This window comes from Antrostomus carolinensis, unplaced genomic scaffold, assembly GCF_000700745.2.
Source record: "Antrostomus carolinensis isolate BGI_N321 unplaced genomic scaffold, ASM70074v2 scaffold36020, whole genome shotgun sequence".
NCBI lineage: Eukaryota > Metazoa > Chordata > Aves > Caprimulgiformes > Caprimulgidae > Antrostomus > Antrostomus carolinensis.
Genome location: NW_010291213.1, coordinates 1 through 22,346, shown reverse-complemented (window position 1 = coordinate 22,346; position 22,346 = coordinate 1). Strand labels below are relative to the sequence as shown.

At 44.9% G+C, this 22,346-nt stretch overlaps 1 protein-coding gene across 1 annotated transcript; it reads right to left on the bottom strand.

Moving 5' to 3' along the window:
• Positions 1 to 6,544: 6,544 nt before the first annotated feature.
• AFF1 (ALF transcription elongation factor 1) lies at positions 6,545 to 21,314 on the bottom strand (the record flags this gene model as incomplete). The annotated part of the gene is made up of 11 exons (XM_010175659.1): positions 6,545 to 6,666; positions 8,746 to 8,975; positions 10,345 to 10,388; positions 10,493 to 10,586; positions 11,186 to 11,257; positions 12,761 to 12,897; positions 13,737 to 13,803; positions 14,824 to 14,915; positions 15,963 to 16,206; positions 19,198 to 19,295; positions 20,400 to 21,314. Coding segments are annotated over 11 exons (2,115 nt in total), but the record flags the coding sequence as incomplete, so codon positions are not given.
• Positions 21,315 to 22,346: the final 1,032 nt, after the last annotated feature.

Genomic DNA, 22,346 nt, shown 5'->3' with positions numbered 1-22,346 from the left:
TATATATATATGTATATATACACAGATATATACACACACACACACACGCAGCAATCCATCCTCACTACAGGAGACAAAGAAAAGATCTGTGGCGCAATTTCTTTGGAGAGATTTTTTTTAACCTTTTTTTTTAAGCTGTACCACAGATCTGATTTTTGTCTTTTTCCAGGACTATAAAAAGCAGCTACTTCTTATTCGCAGAAGCCTCAGAGAGCAGATTCAGTGCTGGAGTCAAAGGCATCAGCCTCCTGCCCTTGCTTATTTCCACATCTTATCCCACTGGAGATTTTGCCAGAGGTTTGGCATCCTCATGTCTCCGTGGAGCTCTGGGATGTGGTGCCTCTCCTGAGCCCAGGCCACTGCTGTGTCCCAGCGTGTGAAGAGCTGCTGTGCAAGTGAGGACTGGCACATCACCCCCATGGGATGCGGGTCATTTAACCAATAAATTAATGATTTAAGACCAATATTCCACATTCAGGACACCTGACAAGTTACTTTTCAAGGACATGTTCACTGAGAATTGCAGATTTTATTTACACTCTGAGATGGTGAGTAAAGGGGGGTGAAAAAAGAAAAAAAAACAACCCTGTATGATAATAATCAAAACAGAAATCCCACAGACACGACCCAGAAATGCAAGGAGAGGGTCACAAGGAAAACACTGCTCACAAAACTTACAGCTCCTGCCCTGCTTTGCAGATTGCATCTCACTCACTCACCCTCTGGGAAAGCAAGACACAGCAAAAGCCTGACCTCAAATCCTAAATAGCTCTTCTCTCAACAGCCAGGAGAGCTCAGGAGCAAGTTCAGAGCTTGCTGCACTTCACGTGTAACAAGCAAAAAGGTGCACAGGTTGGAGCAGCTGTTAGAAATACCCTTCAGCTGCCACAGCCCGTGTACAGGCTGACACGTGCCTTCAAATATTGAAAGAGAACAGGAAAAAAAAAGCCGTCAGTTTTCCTGGCTCAATAGAAGTGGACAACGTTGTCACTACTACGATAAAATGCTGGACCCAAAGAAAACCTCAACCTCAGCAATGCCGAGTGGGAGAGGAGAAAAACCCAGCGGGAATTCCAGGAACGCCGTACCCTGACCTAACACATGGCAAACGAACAGCAATTGAGTCCTCACTTTGGGAGCACAAAGTTTACAGGAGCACGTTCAGAAATGCCGATGATGGCCCAGGAACTGCTGGTTTTGGGCAGTGACAGGGCTTTACTAAATGTGGAATGAATATAGAGAAAGCACAGGCTGCCACGGGGCAATTGTAGCGTCAGCTACAACCACAGCAGCAGCATAGGGCTGAGAAACTGCAATCAACTGTAATGCAGCTGTTTTGCCAAAAACAACCCCAAAATATCAGCCTAAAAATATCAAAATTAGATATTATAAAAATATTATTAAAAAATTAAGACAGTTTTAGCCTGGGTGCCCACTGCCCCTGGCAAAAAGGCGAGTGGGGCAGTTGACCATTTCTGCAGCTCCATGGTCTCCTGCTCCCCCTTCTCCCTCCCTGGCTTTCGGATGACCTCCCTGTCACACCTCCTTCCTTCTCCATTCCTCCTTCCACCCCCAAAACTAACCCTCCCTGCTGTCCTGGTTTTGCTAAGATAGAGTTAAACTATCACACTTGCTTTTTGCCCCAAGCAAGGTGTGTGGGAAACACACCTTTTGGGGTGCAAGGGGGAAGGAAATGGATGCAAATGATGACCCAGTAAAAGCAGCTCCACTCCAGCCAGCAGCCAGGACAACTCGTGTCCAACCACCCCTCACACCCCAGCAAAACCAGAACCAAATTCACCGACGCTCACTCCATGTATGCACGGCCACAAGCCATCTGCCGTGCTCTCCTCTTACCTTCCACGTGTCTTGCAACTGGTTTCACGCCACTTGAAACACTGGTGGCAGTGAACTGAGTCCCACTCCCACCCCACCTGAGCAAATGCACCACCAAGCTCCTCCTGTCTAGTCCGTAGCTAAAAATCCCACCAGGTGCTGCTCACCTGGGTGCTTTCACATTTCATTTTTTATACCCAAGTAGGTATCTTTTCCTTTTATTCTTATTTCAATACCAATTTTGCCATTGGGGTTTGAAGGGTGCAGTGAAAAAGTGCATTGGCTCAAGGAAAAGAAAAAATGTACATTTTTGTATCCAGCAGCTGTAAAATGCCCCATCTAGGGGGCATTAAAACAAGCTGCAGTATCCTCTGCAATTGATGTACTATCTTAGAAAACCACATCCATTATTAGCAAACATAATGTACATTTTTGTATCCAGCAGCTGTAAAAGATCCATCTAGGGGTCATTAAAACAAGCTGCAGTATCCTCTACGACTGATGTACTACCTTAGAAAACCACATCCATTATTAGCAAACACCTTTGGTGTGATGCCTGTTGCAGAAAGGACCTGAATTATACACGTGAATTATATCACAATAGTGCTCAGCCATGCAAAAATCATTATTCCCACAGTTCCACTGCCTGCTATTAAACACAAAGTGGGAAAAGCCCCGAAGAAGCAGCGTTAAGGACACTGCAAAGAGATCGCCTTGCACAGACAACGAGCGGCAGAGCTACCACGGGGCAGGAAATCCTGTGGGATTCCCGGAGGGAAACCCTCCTCACAGCACTTCAGAAACACATCCATGAACTAGAGCAGAGCAGACCCTCCTCCCAGCACCCAGCTCTGCAGCACCTTCATGGAAAACATGCTTCAGCCACCCTTTCTGCACCTCCTCTCCTTGTTTTCTTGTTTAACTTGTGTGACTGCATGAAACCAACCTGTGGGATTTTCCATTCAGTGCCCAGAGCCAGGCTGACCCCGGCTCAGTCTCCCCTGAATCTGTTTCAGGAGGACAGGAGGCAGATGTCTTGAGTCACGATCCTCCTGCCACTCTGAGCATCTCGATTTGCAGCCCTTCTTGTTGCTCAAGGAAAGGGCAAGGGGGTGATAAACAGGGGAGCAATTGAAACAGAGACTTCTTGTACAGCAATTCCTACTTAAACCTCATTCAGAAGGGAAACACTAAGACCATTCAGAGAGAAAAGGCAAATTACAGTTTCTCTACAAGGAGCTGAGAACACGAGGATTCTCCCAATAACTCATAACAAACAGGCTACTTCATTTATTGTTTATTTCCCCATATGAATGAATTAACCATCTCGGAAACTCCATCACACACAGGGCAGAAAAAGTTATTTACAAGAGGGAGACACATTCCCCCAAATAAGTTTAAGATGTACAGATTTATAATGGGAACCAAGAGGGAGGGGAGAGGACAAAACCAAAAACAAGGACGTTGCAGTCAGACTTTGACTTTCAGTTAGAGATCTCTATCTCCGTGTAAGTGGGGTTTTCAACTATTAAATAAATGGCATCTTAAAAATAGAACATTTGACAATTTCAACACAGGTATTATTTCTTCTAAATAAATATTGCATGGAAATGATGCTGCTTTGCAACCATAGCTGCCTCCTCTCCTCCTAGGGCTCAACCAGCACCTCTGTTTTTCCTCGGCTTCATGATTTTCTTTCCTAATGGCAAATGCTATTTCCTCCACTTATGTTTTGGTTTGCATTTATTTATTTTTTTAATTTTATTTCATTTTTTTAAAGGCCTGAACAGGCCCAAGTGAAAATGATGAGCATTGTTCCTAACCCTTTGCAGGCCTCTGACCTGGCTCAAGGTTGAACTACAATGGCTTTTTAAAAAACTACCTATATATATATATTTTTTTTAAACAGTCTTCTCCACGACCTGAAACAAATCGTAGCTTCCTGCTATGGAGCCTGGTACTGATGCTTCCACAGATGAGAGCCCTCAAATAGCCCCCAGGTGCCTGTGACACAAACTGCCCACGACCGCGTTTCCTCCGAAGGCCGGTGGAGTTTGCCTCCCGGTAAATCTCTGCACGGTATCAGAGCACGTGCTGCCTTCTCCCAACTGTCAAGAAGCCAACACCAGTCGTTTATCTGCCTTTGCTGGGTGTCTTTTTACCAACTTTCCTCACCTGATGCCCTTGCAGGAGCTTTCCTAAGGAGCAGGGCAACAGTGTCGCTGTCTGGGTGGCAAAGTGGCCCTGGAGTGGGCGAGGACAGGACCTGGTGCACCCGTGGGCTACACTGAGCTGGGTGCAGAATAGGGGCAGCCGTACGTCCTGCCTCGTGGGTTGCAGCAGGTGTTTCCCTGTGGGACAGACAAGCTGTGACCAAGCAGGAGATGGGTTTATGTGAAATTAAAAGTACTGGGGGGATCCGTGTCCCTGCTCCACCTTACGCTTATCCCTAATGCGCTGCTACGGTTCTTGCAGACTCCCACAGTGGTTTTCAGGTTCAATAAAGCTTCTTCCTTCCTTCCTTCCTCCTCCCTCAGCTGGTGATGCTAAAACTAGCTTTGTTTGAAGACAAAGTCAGATAAAAGGCATCGACCCACCAGTCTGGAATCGAGCTTCAAAGTGCACATCAAGCCTTGAGGCCGGCTGGCCATCCCCATGCTTCCTGAGAACATAAGAGTTAACGCTGAGCTCCTCTCTGTCCCTGGCTTACTCAGAGCAGCGGCTCCTCCAGGGAGGAGGAGGAGCCCAAGTGAAGTTTGAAAGGTAAAAACAGGGAGGGGGCAACATGGACCTTCCTTCCACTGGTTAGGACAGCTTATCCCTGAAATGCACTAAGGCTTTTAATAAAGTGAACATAAAAGGACAGTCCCTTGAAGGTGCGGGAAGACCCAGCGCTGCCAGGGGAGGCGAGAGGAGAGCTCGAGCAGAGCCGCGGCACGCTCACGCTCCCACCAGCTCCTCTCCTCCGTGGCAGGGGAACTCCTCTTGGAAACCTTTTGCTGATATTTACTGTCCGCTTTTGTAAGCCTCAAAACCACGAGCAAAAGGTGTGTAACAAAGTGGGTAACCCTGCACGCGTGCCGACCTGTTCCTCCATCCTGAAATTACGTGGAAAAGGAAGCTGATTCTTTCCTGTAAGCACAATTATTTTGGGATACTGTCCTCCTCTCCGCCACTCCCACGGGGTCTGTCAGAGACAGGGCGAGGGATGCGAGAGGGGACCAGAGGGCTAAGGCACACTATTAGACAGGAGGATGGCAGGACGCTGCTGTCACACAACAGGAAATCTTTGGGTAGAGAAAGGTGACATCTTACTGAACACACACGTGACATGGACGCTGCCTTCACTGCTGCTGGCATCTGCAAAATCCCTATTTCAAAAATGTGGCTCATGATGAGGAAAAAAATGCTTGCAAACAGCTAATTATTCCCTTTCATGTTCCCTTGATGGATTTCTAAGTCGTTGGGCCCATCCTGTAGTTTGGTTGAGAAAGAGCACGTGAATTATCTTCTGCATGGAGGACACCCTCCTTTGGTACCAAATCCTGCTCTTAGATATTCACCCAGAACAGGCAAATATCCAAACGCAAAATTTGTCTTATGTTCCACATTCAGCCACTTAGTCCCTCCTTAAACAGAGCAGTGATTCCTCCCCACGTAAGCTCTCAGACCCAGAACAACGTCCAAGCAATCACAGTGACCCAAGTACAGCTGCCCACCCCCACCCATCAAAACAACAAAAAGCAACCAGACAAGAAGTCCTCAGCGCGAGCGACGTCCCTCCGCTGCAGAAGAGAGGCAGAGCTGTTTCCAACCACACCTGGTCATTTTGTCACCCCAACTGTGTTTGGCTTACAAGGGCTTCAACTGAGCAGGACCCTCAGTAACAGAGTTCCGAGTGCTAAGGGCGTGTTTGTGTGTGAGTGTGAGTGAGTGTGTGGCAAAGGGGCCCACAGCAGCCAGGACTTCAGAAGTGAACTTGCAGCACCGAAGGCAGTGGCTTCCCCCGATTCTCAGGACAGCAGCTGGCTGACAAATGCAGGAGGGTGAGGTTGGAAAGCAGGCAAAGACAGAACATTTTGCTGTTTTTATTGTAACATAACGCTGCTGGGGACTGACGAGATTGCTACTTGCTATCCGTGGAACAAAGACACCAAAGATTGCATCCGTGCTTGCCAAAAAAACACTTCTCTGACACATCCTCTGGGCACACAACTGTCGCAGCCTGGGGGATGTTGCATAAGAACCTGTGGAGGCAGATTTCCTTCTTGTCGGCACTTCTTCGTGTGTGATTATTGTCCTGCTGGTTATTCGTAATAGAAATGTTTATAGACCGTCAAATACATTGAGCCATTCAGACAATTCATTGCACTTTGTCGTTTTAAAGGAAGGTGCCATCAACGCTGAGGCACTTCCTCCGTCTCTTCTTTTTCAAGGCAGCAAAGAGCCACCCTAAAAGCACAGTTCAAAGTTTTTTTCCAGTGTAACCAGATTCCTTCCACCTTTATGTATTTTTCCTTTGCAGGTGCTTTGTATCCAATATTTCAATAAGTCAAACTATTTCTGAGGCTTCAAAAAGTGCAAAAAAAAAAAATTTAAATATAATAATAATAATAACAACAATAATAATAATAATAACAATAATAATAACAATAATAATAATAATTAAAAAAAAAAATTCAAGGTACTTAAACACCTTAAGCACCAGTTAAGGCGTATTTGTTTCCAGTCTCAGCCATTGTAAACCCTGTCTAATGTAGTGTACCAGTTCGGTCATGCTACTGTTCAGTGCCAGAGCACACGTCGCTGTGCTGAGTTCAGCAAAAAACTCTGGAGAAAGAGGAGGGAGAGAGAAAACATTTAGTTGGTTTGACACAAGAGGCAGGTCTGACAGGTGAGGGGGCAGCGAGAAGTGACGACAGCAGCTCACTGTCAGTCGGCCAGTCCGTTAAACACGGTGTTGATGCAGGGAGCTCAGCAATATGCAAGGTCGGGAAGCGTAACAAGCACACGAGGCAGGGCACGTGAGAGGAAAATGCACTCACACACACACACACACACACACACACACACACACTGAATCCCTAAGCACTGGCTTTAAAAAGAGATTAAGACTCCGTGGTAGGTGGGTGAAAGTCTGGGTGTTCACACCCCAGTCTCCCCCATGTGCTTCCCCCGGATTTTAGACAGGCCAAATTGGAGCGGTTTTCTGAGCGATGCCCAGAAGCACACACAGTTGTCACTGGACTGGTCCCTTTCCTTCCTCCATCCTCAAACCTTGAAGACATCATGATTTCTCAAATGACCAGATCTAAAAATGCATACGGCTTGCCAGGCTATACAGCTCTGATTTGGGTTGCTTATAGCTGGGCACATCAAGACTCAAACAGAGTCCTCCTATCCTGCCACCACCCTGGTGACAGCGAGTTACAGGAAATTATCACAGCTACTCCCTTCCAGTCACCTTTCCAAGACGTTCCTGCATGACCTGCCTCCCTCTGTCCCTCCAGCCTCAGGTACCTTTGCAGAAACTGGCCATTCTCAGCTCTCCTTTTTTAACACCTGGAAGCTGAACGTTTCTGCTTGGCTGTGTGAGGAGCTCTTGAGAGGCTGAGTGCACAACGCTTTCTTTCTAAGACTTTCCAATTCAGAAGCAGAGAACACATTTCCCCTGATTTTCCTGCTTTTGTTTGCAAAAAAAGTTATTAACTGTTGTCCTGCTCCCTTGGGAGTATTTACTACCTCAGCCATCATTCCCCTGCACTAAAACAGCAACACAGAGCAGGTTTTGGATTTAGTCTTGGCTGATTCAAGACTGTGCTCAGGCTGCCCTCCCACAGGTTTTCCTCCACGACTCATTCCTCTGGCTCACCAACCAGCAGCATCCACCATTCCTTCTGTGTGAGTCTTTTATCAGCCTTTTGAGGCTGTAACCCCACATACCACGCAGGAATTGCTCAGAGGACAGCCAACAACTGGGGTTACTTTATACAAAGGTGACTTGCAAAGCCTTTTGAATTTCAGCACCTGCCTCATTAGCCTGTGTATTTCTACAGCCTTCCAACAATTTAGCCAGGCACATCGTGCTCATCTGCTTTTGCACGTTTGCCAACAGTGGCAACACATCCCTGTGCCCACAAAACTTTCATGTCTTTTAGGAAAAACAATGCTGCAAATGCCACGTGGGACGGCAGGTCACAGACTGAGCTGCACCCTCCCTATGGCTGTTGCTTATTCACCGCTGCTGGTACCACAGCACAATGGAACATGTTTAACAACAAAACTCTAAAATAAAACAAAGTAGCAGCAATTTTAGGAAATGTTACTGGCAAATACTGGTCACGTGCCCAGCAAGGACTCCAATTCAAGTGTTGCTGAGCTTCTCTGTTACAGAGAGAACCCAGCTTTGCTGTTTTCAAGACAAAAACACCAGAAGTTTGACAAACTAGAAAACAAGGCTACAGGCCAAAAAGCTGTTTTTAAAGTGAACCAACTCAGAAAAGCCAAGTGCCTCAAAAGGAAAAACAAACAAAAACCCCCTTATCCTTCTTGTGTTACCATGAAGCAAGTTGGCTGGTTTCCTGCACTTGATACCTTCATCCCTTTAGCTCTTAAGACATCTGAGGATACCTTTTAATTGGAACACTTATCAATATATTACCATCAAGTATCTCTGCCAATAGAATCATCACAGAATCATAGAATGCTGTGAGTTGGAAGGGACCCCACAAGGATCAGTGAGTCCAACTCCTGTAACCTGCCAATATGCCATAGCTCTCTATTGCAACACATTTAATGCCCTGATCTTTAGGTATGGGGTTTGCTACGCTGCCCGTTAGGATTTAAGCAAGGATGTGACACACATAATCACAACACATAAGACAGAAAAAACAGAGGGTAAAAACTTACCCTTATTCTTCCTGGCCAGTGCATCAGCCCGTTCCCAAATATCATAAGCATAGAGGATATAGGAAGTGATGTTGACATAGGAAGAGGTGATGCTTGGGATATTAGAGGGGACAGTGACTGAAGAGCCAATGCTGTTGCCACTGCAGTTGTTAGTGTTCGATCCCGGCTGGGAACTCACGGAACCGGCAGGAGAGGGCATTGGAGAAAGAGGAGAAGGTGTGCCTGTGCTTCTGCAGGATAAAGAAACACCATCGTGAATGTTTAACTGCAGAGTTCAAAGTCTTGCCACAAGGCCAGCTTATGCCAGGAGCTATCCAGTGTCATCTGGGCCTGCAGTACGGAGTGGAGCGATGCAAACTGAGATGTGTCCAGCTACGTAACAACTAATTGTCCTTTGAGTGCAAGGCCAAGGATTTAAGTGATTTGTGACTCCTCTTGACAAAAGAAAATGTGGGACCTGACATCAGAAAGGGCCACCCATCCACCTTCCAAAATCTACACCTACTTGCAGAAGGCTTCACCGGGTTATCTATCAAGTGTTTATTTCCTAATTACTTCCATTTCAGGCACGCTGAAGCTCCCCACCTCTGGAGGCTGGAGCTGTCTGACAGCCAGCTCAGCCTACACACACTTATTTATAGACCTAGGGAAGCTAAATGGGGTCAGCTGCCCACCTTCCAGGCACAGGCTGGCTCCATCACATCGCCTCACCCCCACCAATTAATTCACCCAACTTCATTTTAGTGACTGGGATGAGAGGGCTTCCACCACTCCTCTTGGGAGGGCGTTTCCAATAAACTAGACTGTGCAAGGTGGTAGAAAAATAACTGGAATTTCAGCATCACTATTAAAGACCAAGCAACCCTCTCTCAGGTGCAGAGTTTGAAAGGGACAGAGGTGAAGCCAGGTAGCTCCCTGCCAAATGCAATTAGCACAGCACCCAGAAAAACTCTTTCTTACTCATTGACACCAAAACACAGGCCCAGTCTGCTGGGCATTGGGTCCAACACTTATATGACAGTCTGCCTTTTGCTGCCACAGGCACAGCAACACTGCTGTGGATACATAGCGAGGAGAAAATGCTCAATAACTCACTAATTAGAAATTAATTTCTTAATTGGTGACTGAGCTAAAGGGAAAAATATGAAAGTATTTGACCTCAAAGTTATACTACCACAGTGGTACCATAAGGCATAACTCTACTGGACGGTGGTCAGGGAGGTGGGGATCATATCTCATTAAGTCTTGAGGGATCTTTAAACAGAAGAAAAATGACAAAAACAGGGGCTCTGAAACAGCACAGTGATGATAACTTCCTTCCTTCTCCGATCTGCCTCTCTGGTGAACTGCTCTGTTTGATACGCAGTAACTCTGGACCTCATAACAAAAAAACCCAAACCCTTGCCAACAAAAAAGACAGGAAAGAGAGAGCAGAAACATACTCATGCCCCCTAACACTATTATTTCAGTTGGCAACAAAGAGTGAGTGGTGAGGCACTCAAATGCAGCTTGCAACTCAAATACTCCAGCCACTGTTTTCACTCCTACCCTTATAGACAAATTACAATGTACATTTTTATATATTTTTTTAAATCTTACCTTGCAACACACGGAGAAGGTGCTTGTGTTACTCTGGAAGAACTCTGCAGCAAGGAACAGAACTCTTGTTAGGTCTGGGTTACACAAGACAACACCAGTAACTACCGTAGCCATCCAAGTTGGCAGCGTAGCAACGCGCGTGCCCTACCTTGAAGTGGTCATTCAGGATCCTGGAATATTTTACTGCAGTGTCTTTTTTGTAACGAAACACTGCCATGTGCAGAATGGCCTGGCAGCGCATGCTGTGAACAGAAACACACCCAAACGTCAGCGTGGTGCTCAGCCTTGCAGCCACACCTCACTTGTACTGCAAAAATCAACAAAGCTCAGGATTTCTCCTCATCTTAAAAAAAGACTCTGTGAAAAAATCACAAGGGGGGGAGGAAAAACCCAAAACAAAAAACCAAACAAAACCACAAAGGAGGAAGGGCCATGTCTGGTGTTTAATATCACCAGGTGCCCAGGCTCCTGTAGGTGCCACAGGCCGAGTAAGCCCCTGTTCAGGAGTGTCTCTGCTATGTTCAGCTACAGCTTCAGTTACACGGCTCAAACATGGGCAGCCAAATCACATTCTTTCACCTTAGGTGAAAGCCCTTGTGCGCTCTCAAGTTACCAGCAGATCAAATTTTAGAGCCTGTGCCTTCCACGTGTAGTCCCTTGTGATATCCTGGCTCACTTTAGAGAAGTTCCAGTTCATTCTGTTTTTTATATTGTTGGTTTTTTTCCCCTGCAGAACTCTTGATTCCCATTTAACTAATTCCTTCACCCCTGGAAGCAATGGGTCTTTCACTCTATCACGTCTAAAAACAGAATATGAAGGCACAGAAAAACAGTTACGCACCATAACACGGCAAAGATTTTTTCATATGGAGATGCTGAGGGGTCCGTAAACGATTTCAATGTCATAATGAATCTAAAGAAACAAAACAAACAGAGTCTCGTCAGACATCAGTGCTCTGAAGTCCCATTGTTTATGAAAAAACAGTGCATGCTGTTATCTCAAACATCAGTCCATACGTCAGGAAACCTGCCCTGAGTTCTTATTCCTGGCACCGAGTGCTTTGTATGACCCTGAGTAGAGGACTGGGTCTCAAAATGCCTTGTTTTCCACACAATGGGAACAGATGTGGCCCCTTATGTGACTCACTCTCTTCTTACACTGATTAACGGGCAACATCCCTACAAGTAGATGCTCCCCGTGGGTCATACACAGGCCTAGGGCCCAGAAGAGGAGCCCCTGTTACTGGAGGTGAAATATTAACACAAATGTTTCTGGACAAGACAGACATCTTAATGGAAACGTTTCTTTTGGCAAAAAACAAATAAATCTTTTTTTGAAAACAAGGCAACAAGAGCACCTTGAAAATACAGTCCATCAAAACCAGAAAGCAAACCATGTAATTTAACAAGTTTGAAGTCGACTACAAAATAAAACCTGACAGCTGTTGCAGCTCTAAGGCAAGAAATCAAATCATCTCTTGAAAACACTCACAGAACCTGTAATTGCAATATGAATAAACTGATACCTGTCTCTCTTCTATCCAATACATGGTTCCTTGGCTGTATGTGTCATACTATCTATATACATCTCACTATGGCTGAGAAACTAAATGGGGAAGGTTGCTAAAAAAAAAACCACCCAAGAAAGTGTCCTGGTAGAAAGAAACATGGGAGAAATCAGTAAAGATTTCAAGACCTTTAGGGCACAAACTCTTCTTCCACGTGCTATATTGTTGCTTTATTTTTTTTTTAAATTGAAATCCTACTGAGCTTGCATGCAAAAGCAACTTCAGACCTGGGTAAAGCAAAGAACTCCTTCATGCCCTTGATTGTCATAACCAGTGACCTCCAGTGTACCTCATCTGCAAGGCTCAAACACTGTGGACAACACGGTGCCTACTTCTGATGAGCAACACTGAAATGTTTCAGAGGATTTGTCTCTGGTGCCTCCGGATGGTCTGTCTGTCTGCTTGTACAGCAACCCAACCTCTGCTCCATGGTAGGAATCCAGAGTTGCCCCAGTTCTAAACAAGCAACACAACTAATAAATATGTTAAGGGCAAATGTCATGAAGATGGAGCCAGGCTCTTCTCAGTGATGCCCAATGGTAGGACAAGGGGCAATGGGTGTAGCTGGAACACAGGAGGTTCTGCTTAAACTTGAGAAGAAACTTCTTTACAGTGAGGGTGACAGAGCACTGGGACAGGCTGCCCAGGGAGGGTGTGGAGTCTCCTTCTCTGGAGACATTCAAAACCCGCCTGGACGCCTTCCTGTGTGATCTCATTTAGGTTCCTGCTCCGGCAGGGGGATTGGACTGGATGATCTTTTGAGGTCCCTTCCAATCCCTGACATTCTGTGATTCTGTGATTCCCCTCCAAACATGCTGCCTAACCGCGATGCTTCAAAAACCACTTACTTGACGAGTTCTATGGTGTCGCTGAATACGCTGTAAGCTGATTTTGGTGCTGTTGTATCCGATTCCAAGGCAAGTCCGTATTCGATGAAGGAAAGGGTAGCATCCAGGTACTGAAAGGCCTTTCCAATCTTTTCAGTCTATTGGGAAGAAAATTCTCATTTTTAGATTAAGACAAAAACTACTTCTCTCAAGTGTACCTCTGAATTCCTTTTTTCCTCCCTAGTTAGGCAGGATTTGAAGATAAAGATGCAAGTCAGGCCTCCAGGTGATAACTAAAGGGTTCTCAGCAGAACCCCTAATGTGGTCCCAGTCATCAGCTTTGTGTGCTCTGGCTGTTTGTGTCTCTTCTTCTTGCTCAAGGTTTTTCTTCAGTCATTTATTAACATCCCATTTTTTTGGATGTTATTGTCTGGTCTTGGAGGCCTGCTTCATGAGAGGCAGATGGGGCTTTGCCACTGCATCACTCCCTCATTTCACAGGTAAATGGCAAGTAGCAAATGTACATTATCTAATTGAGCCATAATTAGTAGAAAAAAAATGTTCAGTCATGCACGCTGTTAAATTGCACATAGTGGAGAAAGTCAGTTACATCTGCAAAGGACACTTCCAAATCTTGTCCACCAGCAACACAATTAGCATTAGAATCTTGACATTTCAGATTAAACTGTCTTAAAATTAACTGTTCCATTTCTCTTCCAAGGACTTAGTGATAGCTTAGCAAAGCTAACAAGCCTGCTGACCTCAGACATCAGTTCTCAATCCTATTCTCTAGGGATATTCTCTAGATGTGTTTAGAAAAAAGGGAAATGTCTGAATTTTTGGCCAATAAAGACACCCTTCCCACACAGGACTTGAACATACTCAAGTACCGGAACGCAGAAGTAATGTTAGCCAGCAAATCTTACTGACATGCCCTCGGGTACCAGGTCTGAATGCAAGAGCTGGTTCACATTTCTAGCACAGGGCCGAGACTTACCATTGCATCGGCTTTGTGCTTCAGCGTCTTGGCCTCTTCTAAGTAGTATTCCACTGGATGATGCTGTCTGAATTGGGGACAGAGAAAGGAGAGTCAGAAGACAGAGAAAAAGGGCAGGATAATTATTAATTTTACATTCATATATAGAGGATACTATGAGTCCAAACATCCTGTTTTGGCAAGCCTGTTACGGCCTTAAAGGCACGTTACATTTACAATAGTCTAAGTTAACCAAATTAACTAAATTAACATTGTCTCTGTGTTCAGAAATACACAGCAGTTGACTGCACATATAAAATGAACTAATTTCTTAAAAAAACATATGTTAGAATAATACTGAAAACTTACATTTCAAAATAAAAAAACCAACAGAGGTTAAGCTACTATGAAGCCAATTTTACTTCTTCACTCCCATGGAAAGATAGTAATTATGTGATCTCCTATCATTCCTAACACAAAATACCACAAATACCTTTAGATGGAAACATATAGTAAACCCTGCAGTACCACACACTTGTCTCAGACAAAAAGAACTTGCATTCAAGTTATTTGCTTACAAGAGATATGGTCACCAAGGCTTCCACAGGTCTTGGTCTCAATCAACACATAAATGATGATAAAATTGGACCACACACATTGCTGTGTGCTGAGATAATCTATTCACCATGCAAATGGCACAGACACCTGTGCACTAACAAAATGAGCAAGTAGAGTCACATCCTCTCAGAGAAAGTCAGTTGCCTGCCCAGCATCATGTCACAGGGGAGTTTGTCACTTGTTAAGAGTCAAATCAAAACCCATCACTGGTAGGCAGGCACAAGAAAAACCTCAGAGTTAAAAAGTACCTCATTTCTAGAGCAGCTTCCCTCAAAGCAAGAACTGCTGTAATGAGACCTTGGCTCTGTGGTGGGTGGGGTAAGTCCCAGACACGAGAAGGCAGTAGAGGGCAGGTCCCAGATTATCTCTCCCTCTCTCTTTCCTCCCAAAAGAAGTGCTCATTAAGAAGTAGAAGCCAGGGTGGCTGCAGGGCCAGCCTTGCCTTGTGTCTTCAGAAAATACAGACAAAGGGTGTAAAACAAAAACTTACTTTTCCAACTTGAGCTGAGGTGTCCTGGGCTTGGAGGTAACATTTGGCAAAGAAGGCACTGGGAAAGGATTTGTGACAACTCCTGTAGATCCCTGAAAAACCACAGAGTAGAGAGCTGGTTAGAGAGATATATCTAAACCAATTCCAATGCCTGGCTTTCCTAAATTTCAAGAGAAAATGTTTATTTGTCCCAAGCATAGTCTATTCTTCAGGCTCTCCTCCTATTCTTACCTTCTTCCCCAGCATCCCTTCCAATAATGGAAATGGAAACTCAGCTTCTCACCTGACTGCTACTAAGGCTTAATACCATTCCAACTTTTCCCAAAGATGGAGAAATTAAGTAGCAGCTTTCCTTGCACAATGGTTAAGATAGCAACAAGGCTGCAAGCAGCCTATTATTCACAGCCCCTAGGCCAAGGCAGGAACAGGTAATATCCATTCACACTTATTTCCAGTTTAACCACACAGCAATTGCTGATTCTCCATTGCTAACTGCATTATGAGGAATAAGCCAGCAGTTAGAAGCCACACAGCGTGCAGTCTGGCTTAATACACACACACACCCCCCAATATCCTAGACCACGCACACCCAGTTGCTAGTAAACAGTACTATAATTGAATTTTATAACTCAAAAATGCAAAGATCCAGCTGCAAGGATCATAAACAATTTTGTGAGCAAGCTGTAAAACCTTATACTCAGGCTGCAGTCAAAACCACAGGTTGCTTGTTCCTTATTTTTAAGCAATAGTCTCTTTCTTTTTATAAACACACTTATTTTTTACACCAACACTGTACTTGCAGTTGCCTACAGTCAGAAACAGTTACTACCACAAACACGATTCTCTTGCCTTTGGTTTTGACATAAGTCACCCCTCCTCACCATGTTTCACTGGTCACATGGAAACCCATGATAGAAAGTCAGCAGAGAAGTTACAACGTGGGCTTTTGGGCTAGCAACACAGTGTCACAGACAGTCTTTAAAGGGGTAAAAATGTGTCAAAGACCTTTCTCTGGTGGCTGGTTGTACCTTCCTTCCTTTTTAATAGCCACAGAGCATGTTTCTAAAGAGAATGAGACAGCACCCACAAGCCACAGGAAACATCCTGTTTACGTTAAATCAGTTATAACAGATACTTACTTTGAGGCCCTTTGACAGTTCAGTGTGACTTTTCTCCACTTTCTTGTGCTTGGGGAACAAAGGATCCTTCTCGTTGTTCTTGTTCTTGGCAGTGTTATCCGTGGCAGGTCGCTCACTACTCTCACTTCGGGGTCTCTTTTGGGCTGTCTTAGTTGGCTTTGGTGCAGAATGTGTAGGAGATGTGGTTGGCAGTGGGAGAGGTAGCAGATCTTTCTTCTGGGTTTCAGATGAAGCTTTTGATATTCTGGAAATGGGAAGGGAATTCAGCAATTGGGATCAATATAGTGTACATAAAAATATAGGGTTGTTTTGGTTTTTTTAAACTTAGTTACATCATGTACCAATTCTGTTTAAATTCTTCTGGAAGTGTGGGATGGCTTGTTAACATAAAGAATCCAACAAAAGCAAAATGAAACTTCAGGGACTTCATCATGCATTAGATACCACATCTTCAACTGATAACAACATACAAGTAAGTTGCTTTTCAATTAGAATTAAGCCTCAGGATTTATCTTTGGGGTAAAGACTTGCAACCAGAATATCAGGATGTTACAAAAAAGGTGTCCCTCCAACACAGCCTCTTTTCACTGAGAGAGGCAGAGAGGTAATTACAGCAACTAAAATCCCTGGGACAAATCACCCAACAAGGCAAATGAATTGCAGTGCTGCCCCTCTCTCCCCATTATGGTAGAAGATCTCTTCTGTGGTCAGAGATACTCGCCCTGATACTTGATCCTGTACATGCTTTGACAGAATTAAACCCAGTTGTTCCTCTAAGACGTGCCAGCTCAACTAGGCAACACTTACAAAGTTGAGAGGATTCAAGGGAGAGAGACTTAAAATGCTACACTTCTAAATGGCAGAGACTATCACATTTAATAATATGGTGACATATCAGATTTCTGATCACCTGAATTTAGGATTACAGGAGAACTTCCTGCAACTCTAAGCAGCACCAAAGAGCTCAGACCCTTATTTCACTACTGCTCATTTACATCATTTTTATTCAGCTTCTCAGAGTTTCCAAGAAAACGCTGAGCAGTGAACCCCCAACTCATGGACTGCAACATCAGAAGAGGAGAAAATTAAGTTAAACCCAGTGGGAAGACTGAAGTGTGACGTTGTACATCCTGCTTCATTCTACTGTGTGTGGGACAGTCTTCTCCTCTCTTCCACAACCCACTTTTCCCATGGTACAGTTCCTACTCACTGCACACACACTCGTCAGCTCCACTACCTTGGGATGGCTGATGCTCCAGAAAGGACTATTTGACACAGAGCACAGCACACCCTGACCTGAGCCAAAGCCCTCTCTCCCCAAAAATACATCCTATCCTTCCAGCTCCAAGAGTCAGAACATGGCTAAGAGAGGTGCTCATTTTCACTGAGAAAAAGGGGGGAATGAACCCCAGAATTAAAGCCCTTCAATTGCCACCACAGCTGAAATATCCCTTCATCCAACATCTCAGCGCTTTTAAAGAGTATGCCAGTGCTTTCTCTGCAGAAAAGTAGTTTACTCATCTTCTCAGGACACAAACCTCAATGCCACACACCAAGTCAATACCTCAAATTCAAGCCCCAGGCAAGCAGGAACTGAATGCAGCAGCCCACGACTGACACATGAGCCTCTCCTCTTGGGAACACTGCCCATCTGAAGACGTGCTCTTGGAAGCAGGTGCTCTAACAAAGACTTAGCCAAAATGTTGGCGGTACACTGATACACAAATGATGTGGTGAGTTTCAGCAGATCTACCAGAAGCACTGTAAATGAAATTCCTGGCCATAAAGGCCACCTGAAATTGCAGACAGAGAGGTGATTCAAAAGGCATGCTGGTTGTGTGTCCTTAGACACACACAAAAACAACAAGATGATTTTAGTGGTGAAGGGAAATGCTCCCTATCCTCCTATACGTATAAATCTGTTTTCTGGACTGGGCTTTGCACATTTCACCTCTATACAAATCTGGGCCAGTCACAGTGACAAGTCTATTGGCACAGCAGTATCTTGGTTTGGCTTGAGAAAGGGGGAGCTGCACACCCATGTGCTTCTGGAGCATCTCAGTTCAGTAGCCTTGCACAGCAGTGTGATGAGAAAACAGAGCTCTGCTGTATCCATCACATCCACCTCTCCATGTGCAAAATGTGTTCACATTGTCTTCTCACCTTATAAAGACTAAGAGCTTTAAACACATGTGAAGTATCATGACTAACAAAAACCTTTCTGCTACATCCCATGCACTGAGAGCACAACCTTCCCTGAAATAAGTATGACAGCAGGACCCAGAGTGAGGAAGACATAGGCAAAGAAAAAAAAAAGTTCGTAGAATCATAGAATGGTTTGGGTTGGAAGGGACCTTTAAAGATCTTTTGGTCCAACTCCCATTTTAAAAGCATACTAAGGCTTGTTCCATGAAAGCAGAAATAACTGATGCTTGAACCCTCAAGTCTTACTCACCTGCAGTCATAGAATAGAATAGTTTGGGTTGAATGGGACTTTAAAAGTCACGTAGTCCAATCCCTCTACAATGAGCAGGGACATCTTCAACTAGATGGCAAGTTCTCTTGCCATCCCCTGAAACCCCTAAACTATCATGCAGAACAAGCATACATCACTCCCCATAGAACAGCTGCCACTCTCCAGATCATCTAGGGCAATCATCTGCTGACAGATGACCACCACTGTAGCTTGGAGAAGGGGAAACAACTCCTGCATCCCAGCAGGCAAGCCGTCTACCACACTGTCTGCAACTCAACCAACATTTAAATTTTTTGCACAAATTTGCTTCCTGCATCTGGTCTGATAGCTAAACGTGCAGATGGACACCTACCAGCTTAGAAAGCAAAGTTGTACGGGCACAACTGGCAAATTTCTTGCAGCATAAACACATTTTTTGAGCTAGATGTAATGTAGCTCAAATGTAGGATCCAAATCCTACTGCAGGATCAGAGCACGCAGCAACGTGAGTTGCAGGATGGACAATTTCTGTGCTTAAAATGGTGAAGTCTTCATTCCCATCTCAACTGTTAGAAAAGGGAATTAAATAACATTCCCACAGCCACGTGGTTGGTTCCAGGATGTAAAGACAAACGTGCAGTGGATTAAGTTTCAGAAGGCACGTTACGTTATAAGCAAACTCACGAGTATAAGGACAGGAGATACAATTCCTCACCTTAACCTTTTTAAGAAAGACTCAGTTTTATGCATCATTTTGCCATCCCACCACTGTATACTCACTTCAGTTTACTGGAGTCTTTGTTAGCTGAAGACTGCAGTGGTTTTGTTTCTTTTTCTAATTTCATTTTCTTCCTATCAACCTCCTTCTCTGCTTCCCTCTAAAAGGAATAAAAAAAAAGGGGAAAAAAAAAACATCAATCAGGTTAAAAAGTTCATGTAAAGTACAGAGAAACACAGCCAAGTTTGATAGATTCTGGTTAAAAAAAAAAAAGAAAAGATATTGGAAGTGACAAAGTGGAAACCCAGAGCACAGCAAATGTAGATTTCAGTCTCACTGATAAGTATCTCAAAATGATGTTTTATCTATTTTTGCTTGGATAGATTGTTTTGTAGTGACCAGGATGGAACTGCTAAACCTCTCACTGCAAATAGTAATCAAAACCAAGGCACTTCCATTGCTGAAAATAATAATTTCATCTGTTCTGGACAGGCTTTTTTATCATATTCAGTATGAATTGTACTGAAACATATTCCTGGTAAAGTCATGAACTGCAAGCAATTGTGTTTTGTGATGGGTCTTATCAAAGGGCAGGAAAAAACTGCATTCACAGGAGAGTGAGATCACTCACATTCCCTAGATGCGCAGGGTTTTTTGGTTTTATTAACAAGAATCTGATGTAGGTGAAATTTTAAACAGTCAGTTAAAAATCGTTGCCATTATCGTCTAGAAGAAGAGAAACTATTAAGGCAGAGAGGCAGTAATTGCACTCCATAGATCTTGCAAATCATCACCTCACCTGAATGAAAAACTCCAGGATAACTTGCTACAAGGTAAAAAAAGGTAAAAGGTACCATGTTGCTTTTAAAGGGGCACTGCAGTCCTACAAAGCTCTGCTGGGGTTAAAAGCCAGAGAAACCCACAAACGCTACCAGGGGGCTGGTCAGCCAGATGCTGACACAGCCTGCTGCTGGAAGCTCCCCTGATGTAGGAGGGCTGGGGGTTTTGTTGTCTGAGAAAGCTAGTCTTTCAGGAAAACACAGCAAAAAATGTTTTAGAACACCAAATAATTTGTTAAGACAGCTTACAGGGCTTATCATTTGCCCAGCAAAACCAACAACAAACATCTGTGGACAGTTTTGATACACATTGCCTTTGGAAGTGAGAGAACACCTTTATAGAAGGAGTGTCATGAGTCCACTCCCAACCTATGAAGTGGAAATGAACTCTCTGTGTGGGTTTTTCAAACATCTCCACCTCTCACCTTCCTTTTTTGAAGGAGCTTGTTAGGAGTGTCCATGGTTTTCTTCTCCAAGTCCGGCTTCTTTGCACCAGGGAGCTCCTTGGCCTCTGCTTTTTTCTGGTGACTGCCTTTCCCAGGGGGCTCGGGGACTCTTGACAGGAGAGGAAGATCTATTTTCACCATGAGGGACTTAGGGGCGGGGGAGTCCCTCACTGGTGAGAGCAACTTCTTCTCCTTCTTAGGCAAGGGAAGTTTCTCCTTGTGAAAATCCTCTCTGGCTACGATGGCAAGTCTCTGGGTGCTAGCCCCGGTGGGGGTTGTGCCTTGGCCTTGAGGAAGGGGACTGAGAGTAAGAGGCTCCTGGGCACTGCCAAGCGAAACGTCTCTCGTGAGCTTGGGGTCCAAGCGGGGTTTGGCGTTGGCCTGGAGAGAGCTCTTGTGCTTTTTGTTCTCAGGGAGCTCTTGCACCGCAGGCTTTGGGTCTTTTCTGTCACTGGATTTTGGCTTCTCTTTAGTTTTGATTTTTGGCTTGTCTCTGGAAGACTGGTCTCTGACCTCAAAAGGACCAGGTTCACTCTCCACCTTCAGGCCTCCCTTGGGCCCCTCGTGCACCGTTGCCTTGCCAGGCTTTTTGATACCCACAGTCTGCCTGGGCAAGGGCTCCTCGGCACGCACTGGAGACTTCTGGCAGTCGCGTTTGGTTGGAAGATGACCATCCTGAGGAGCCCTGGCTGCTTGGCTGGAGCGCTTGTGATGAGGCTCCTTTGGCTTGGTGCGCTGGTGGGAGGAATTGCTGCTGACGCCCTGGCCCTGCTCCTTGTCCTCATGTCCATTCCCATGGGTGATTTCACTGAGAGTCTCTGTTGGTACTGCTGGTGGGTTCACCTTAGTCAGCCAGTTGTCAAGCTGCCACTTATTTGAAGTAGGTGGGTCAGGCTGCAGACAAAAAGAGAAAGGAAGGATTCAAGACTGATGCCTTTTTCCTGATGGGCTATTCCATCCTAGCAAAGCTTAACAGAACCCAGTGAAGTTTCCCCTTATTGTTATAAAAGCTTCAAAGTGAAAGACTATGAGACAGCGGGGATGCTCTAGTGTGTGGACATCAACACTTCAGAAACACACACCTCATTTTTGCACAGGATCAATGAAACATGTGGCACGGCACTCCTGGATCTCTGCTAGCCCTACCCATCATTCAGTAAGATGGCACTCTACATGAAAGCTTCATCTTGCACATCAGACATCGTATTAAAAACGTAGCAATTGTAAAAAACAGATTAGGTGTTGTCTTTGCAATACTTTTGGGAAGTTATTTGCACACAGCACTGCATGGACAAGGAGCAGCTCTCATATCTCATTGAAGTCTGACAGGTAGGCTCTCACGCTCCTGTGGTTTAACCAAAAGAAAACCATTTATCAAAAGAAATTGTGTGGCTAGCACATCAAGTCCAGCCTCTTCCGAGTCCTCTGCCTACATAACCCAACACTCGCTTCCCTCTGGGTCAAGCGAGGCATGAGCAACGACTGAGGTCTGAAAGCCTCTGGAGTCACAGCCAGATAACATAACGTGGTTGCTACAAGGCCTGGCTAACCTAATAGGCTGACAAATTAGGAGAAAAGCAAACCCAACTAACCCTAAAACAGACAAGAGAAGCTACAAATCGGGGGCATGACTCTTTGGGGACCGATCTGAAAGTACCGCATACGTGTCAGCATCACTCAAATGTGTAGCTCATTATCTGGGCATCAGCAGAGCATGGTTACACTTCCACCCTCACTGATTCTCCCCTGTTACAACTCTTGCTTCTGAGAAGAGCCACAACTCTTCCCTGAAAAGAGAAAGCCTAGTACATGGAAGGTTTTCCAAGACTAATGAATCCCCTTCTGCCATGATTTTCTTCTCTATCCTGTTCATGTGCTTCTAATGTAAAAGAAAAGAAAGCTAGGGCTGGGGGAGGGAGGGAGGGA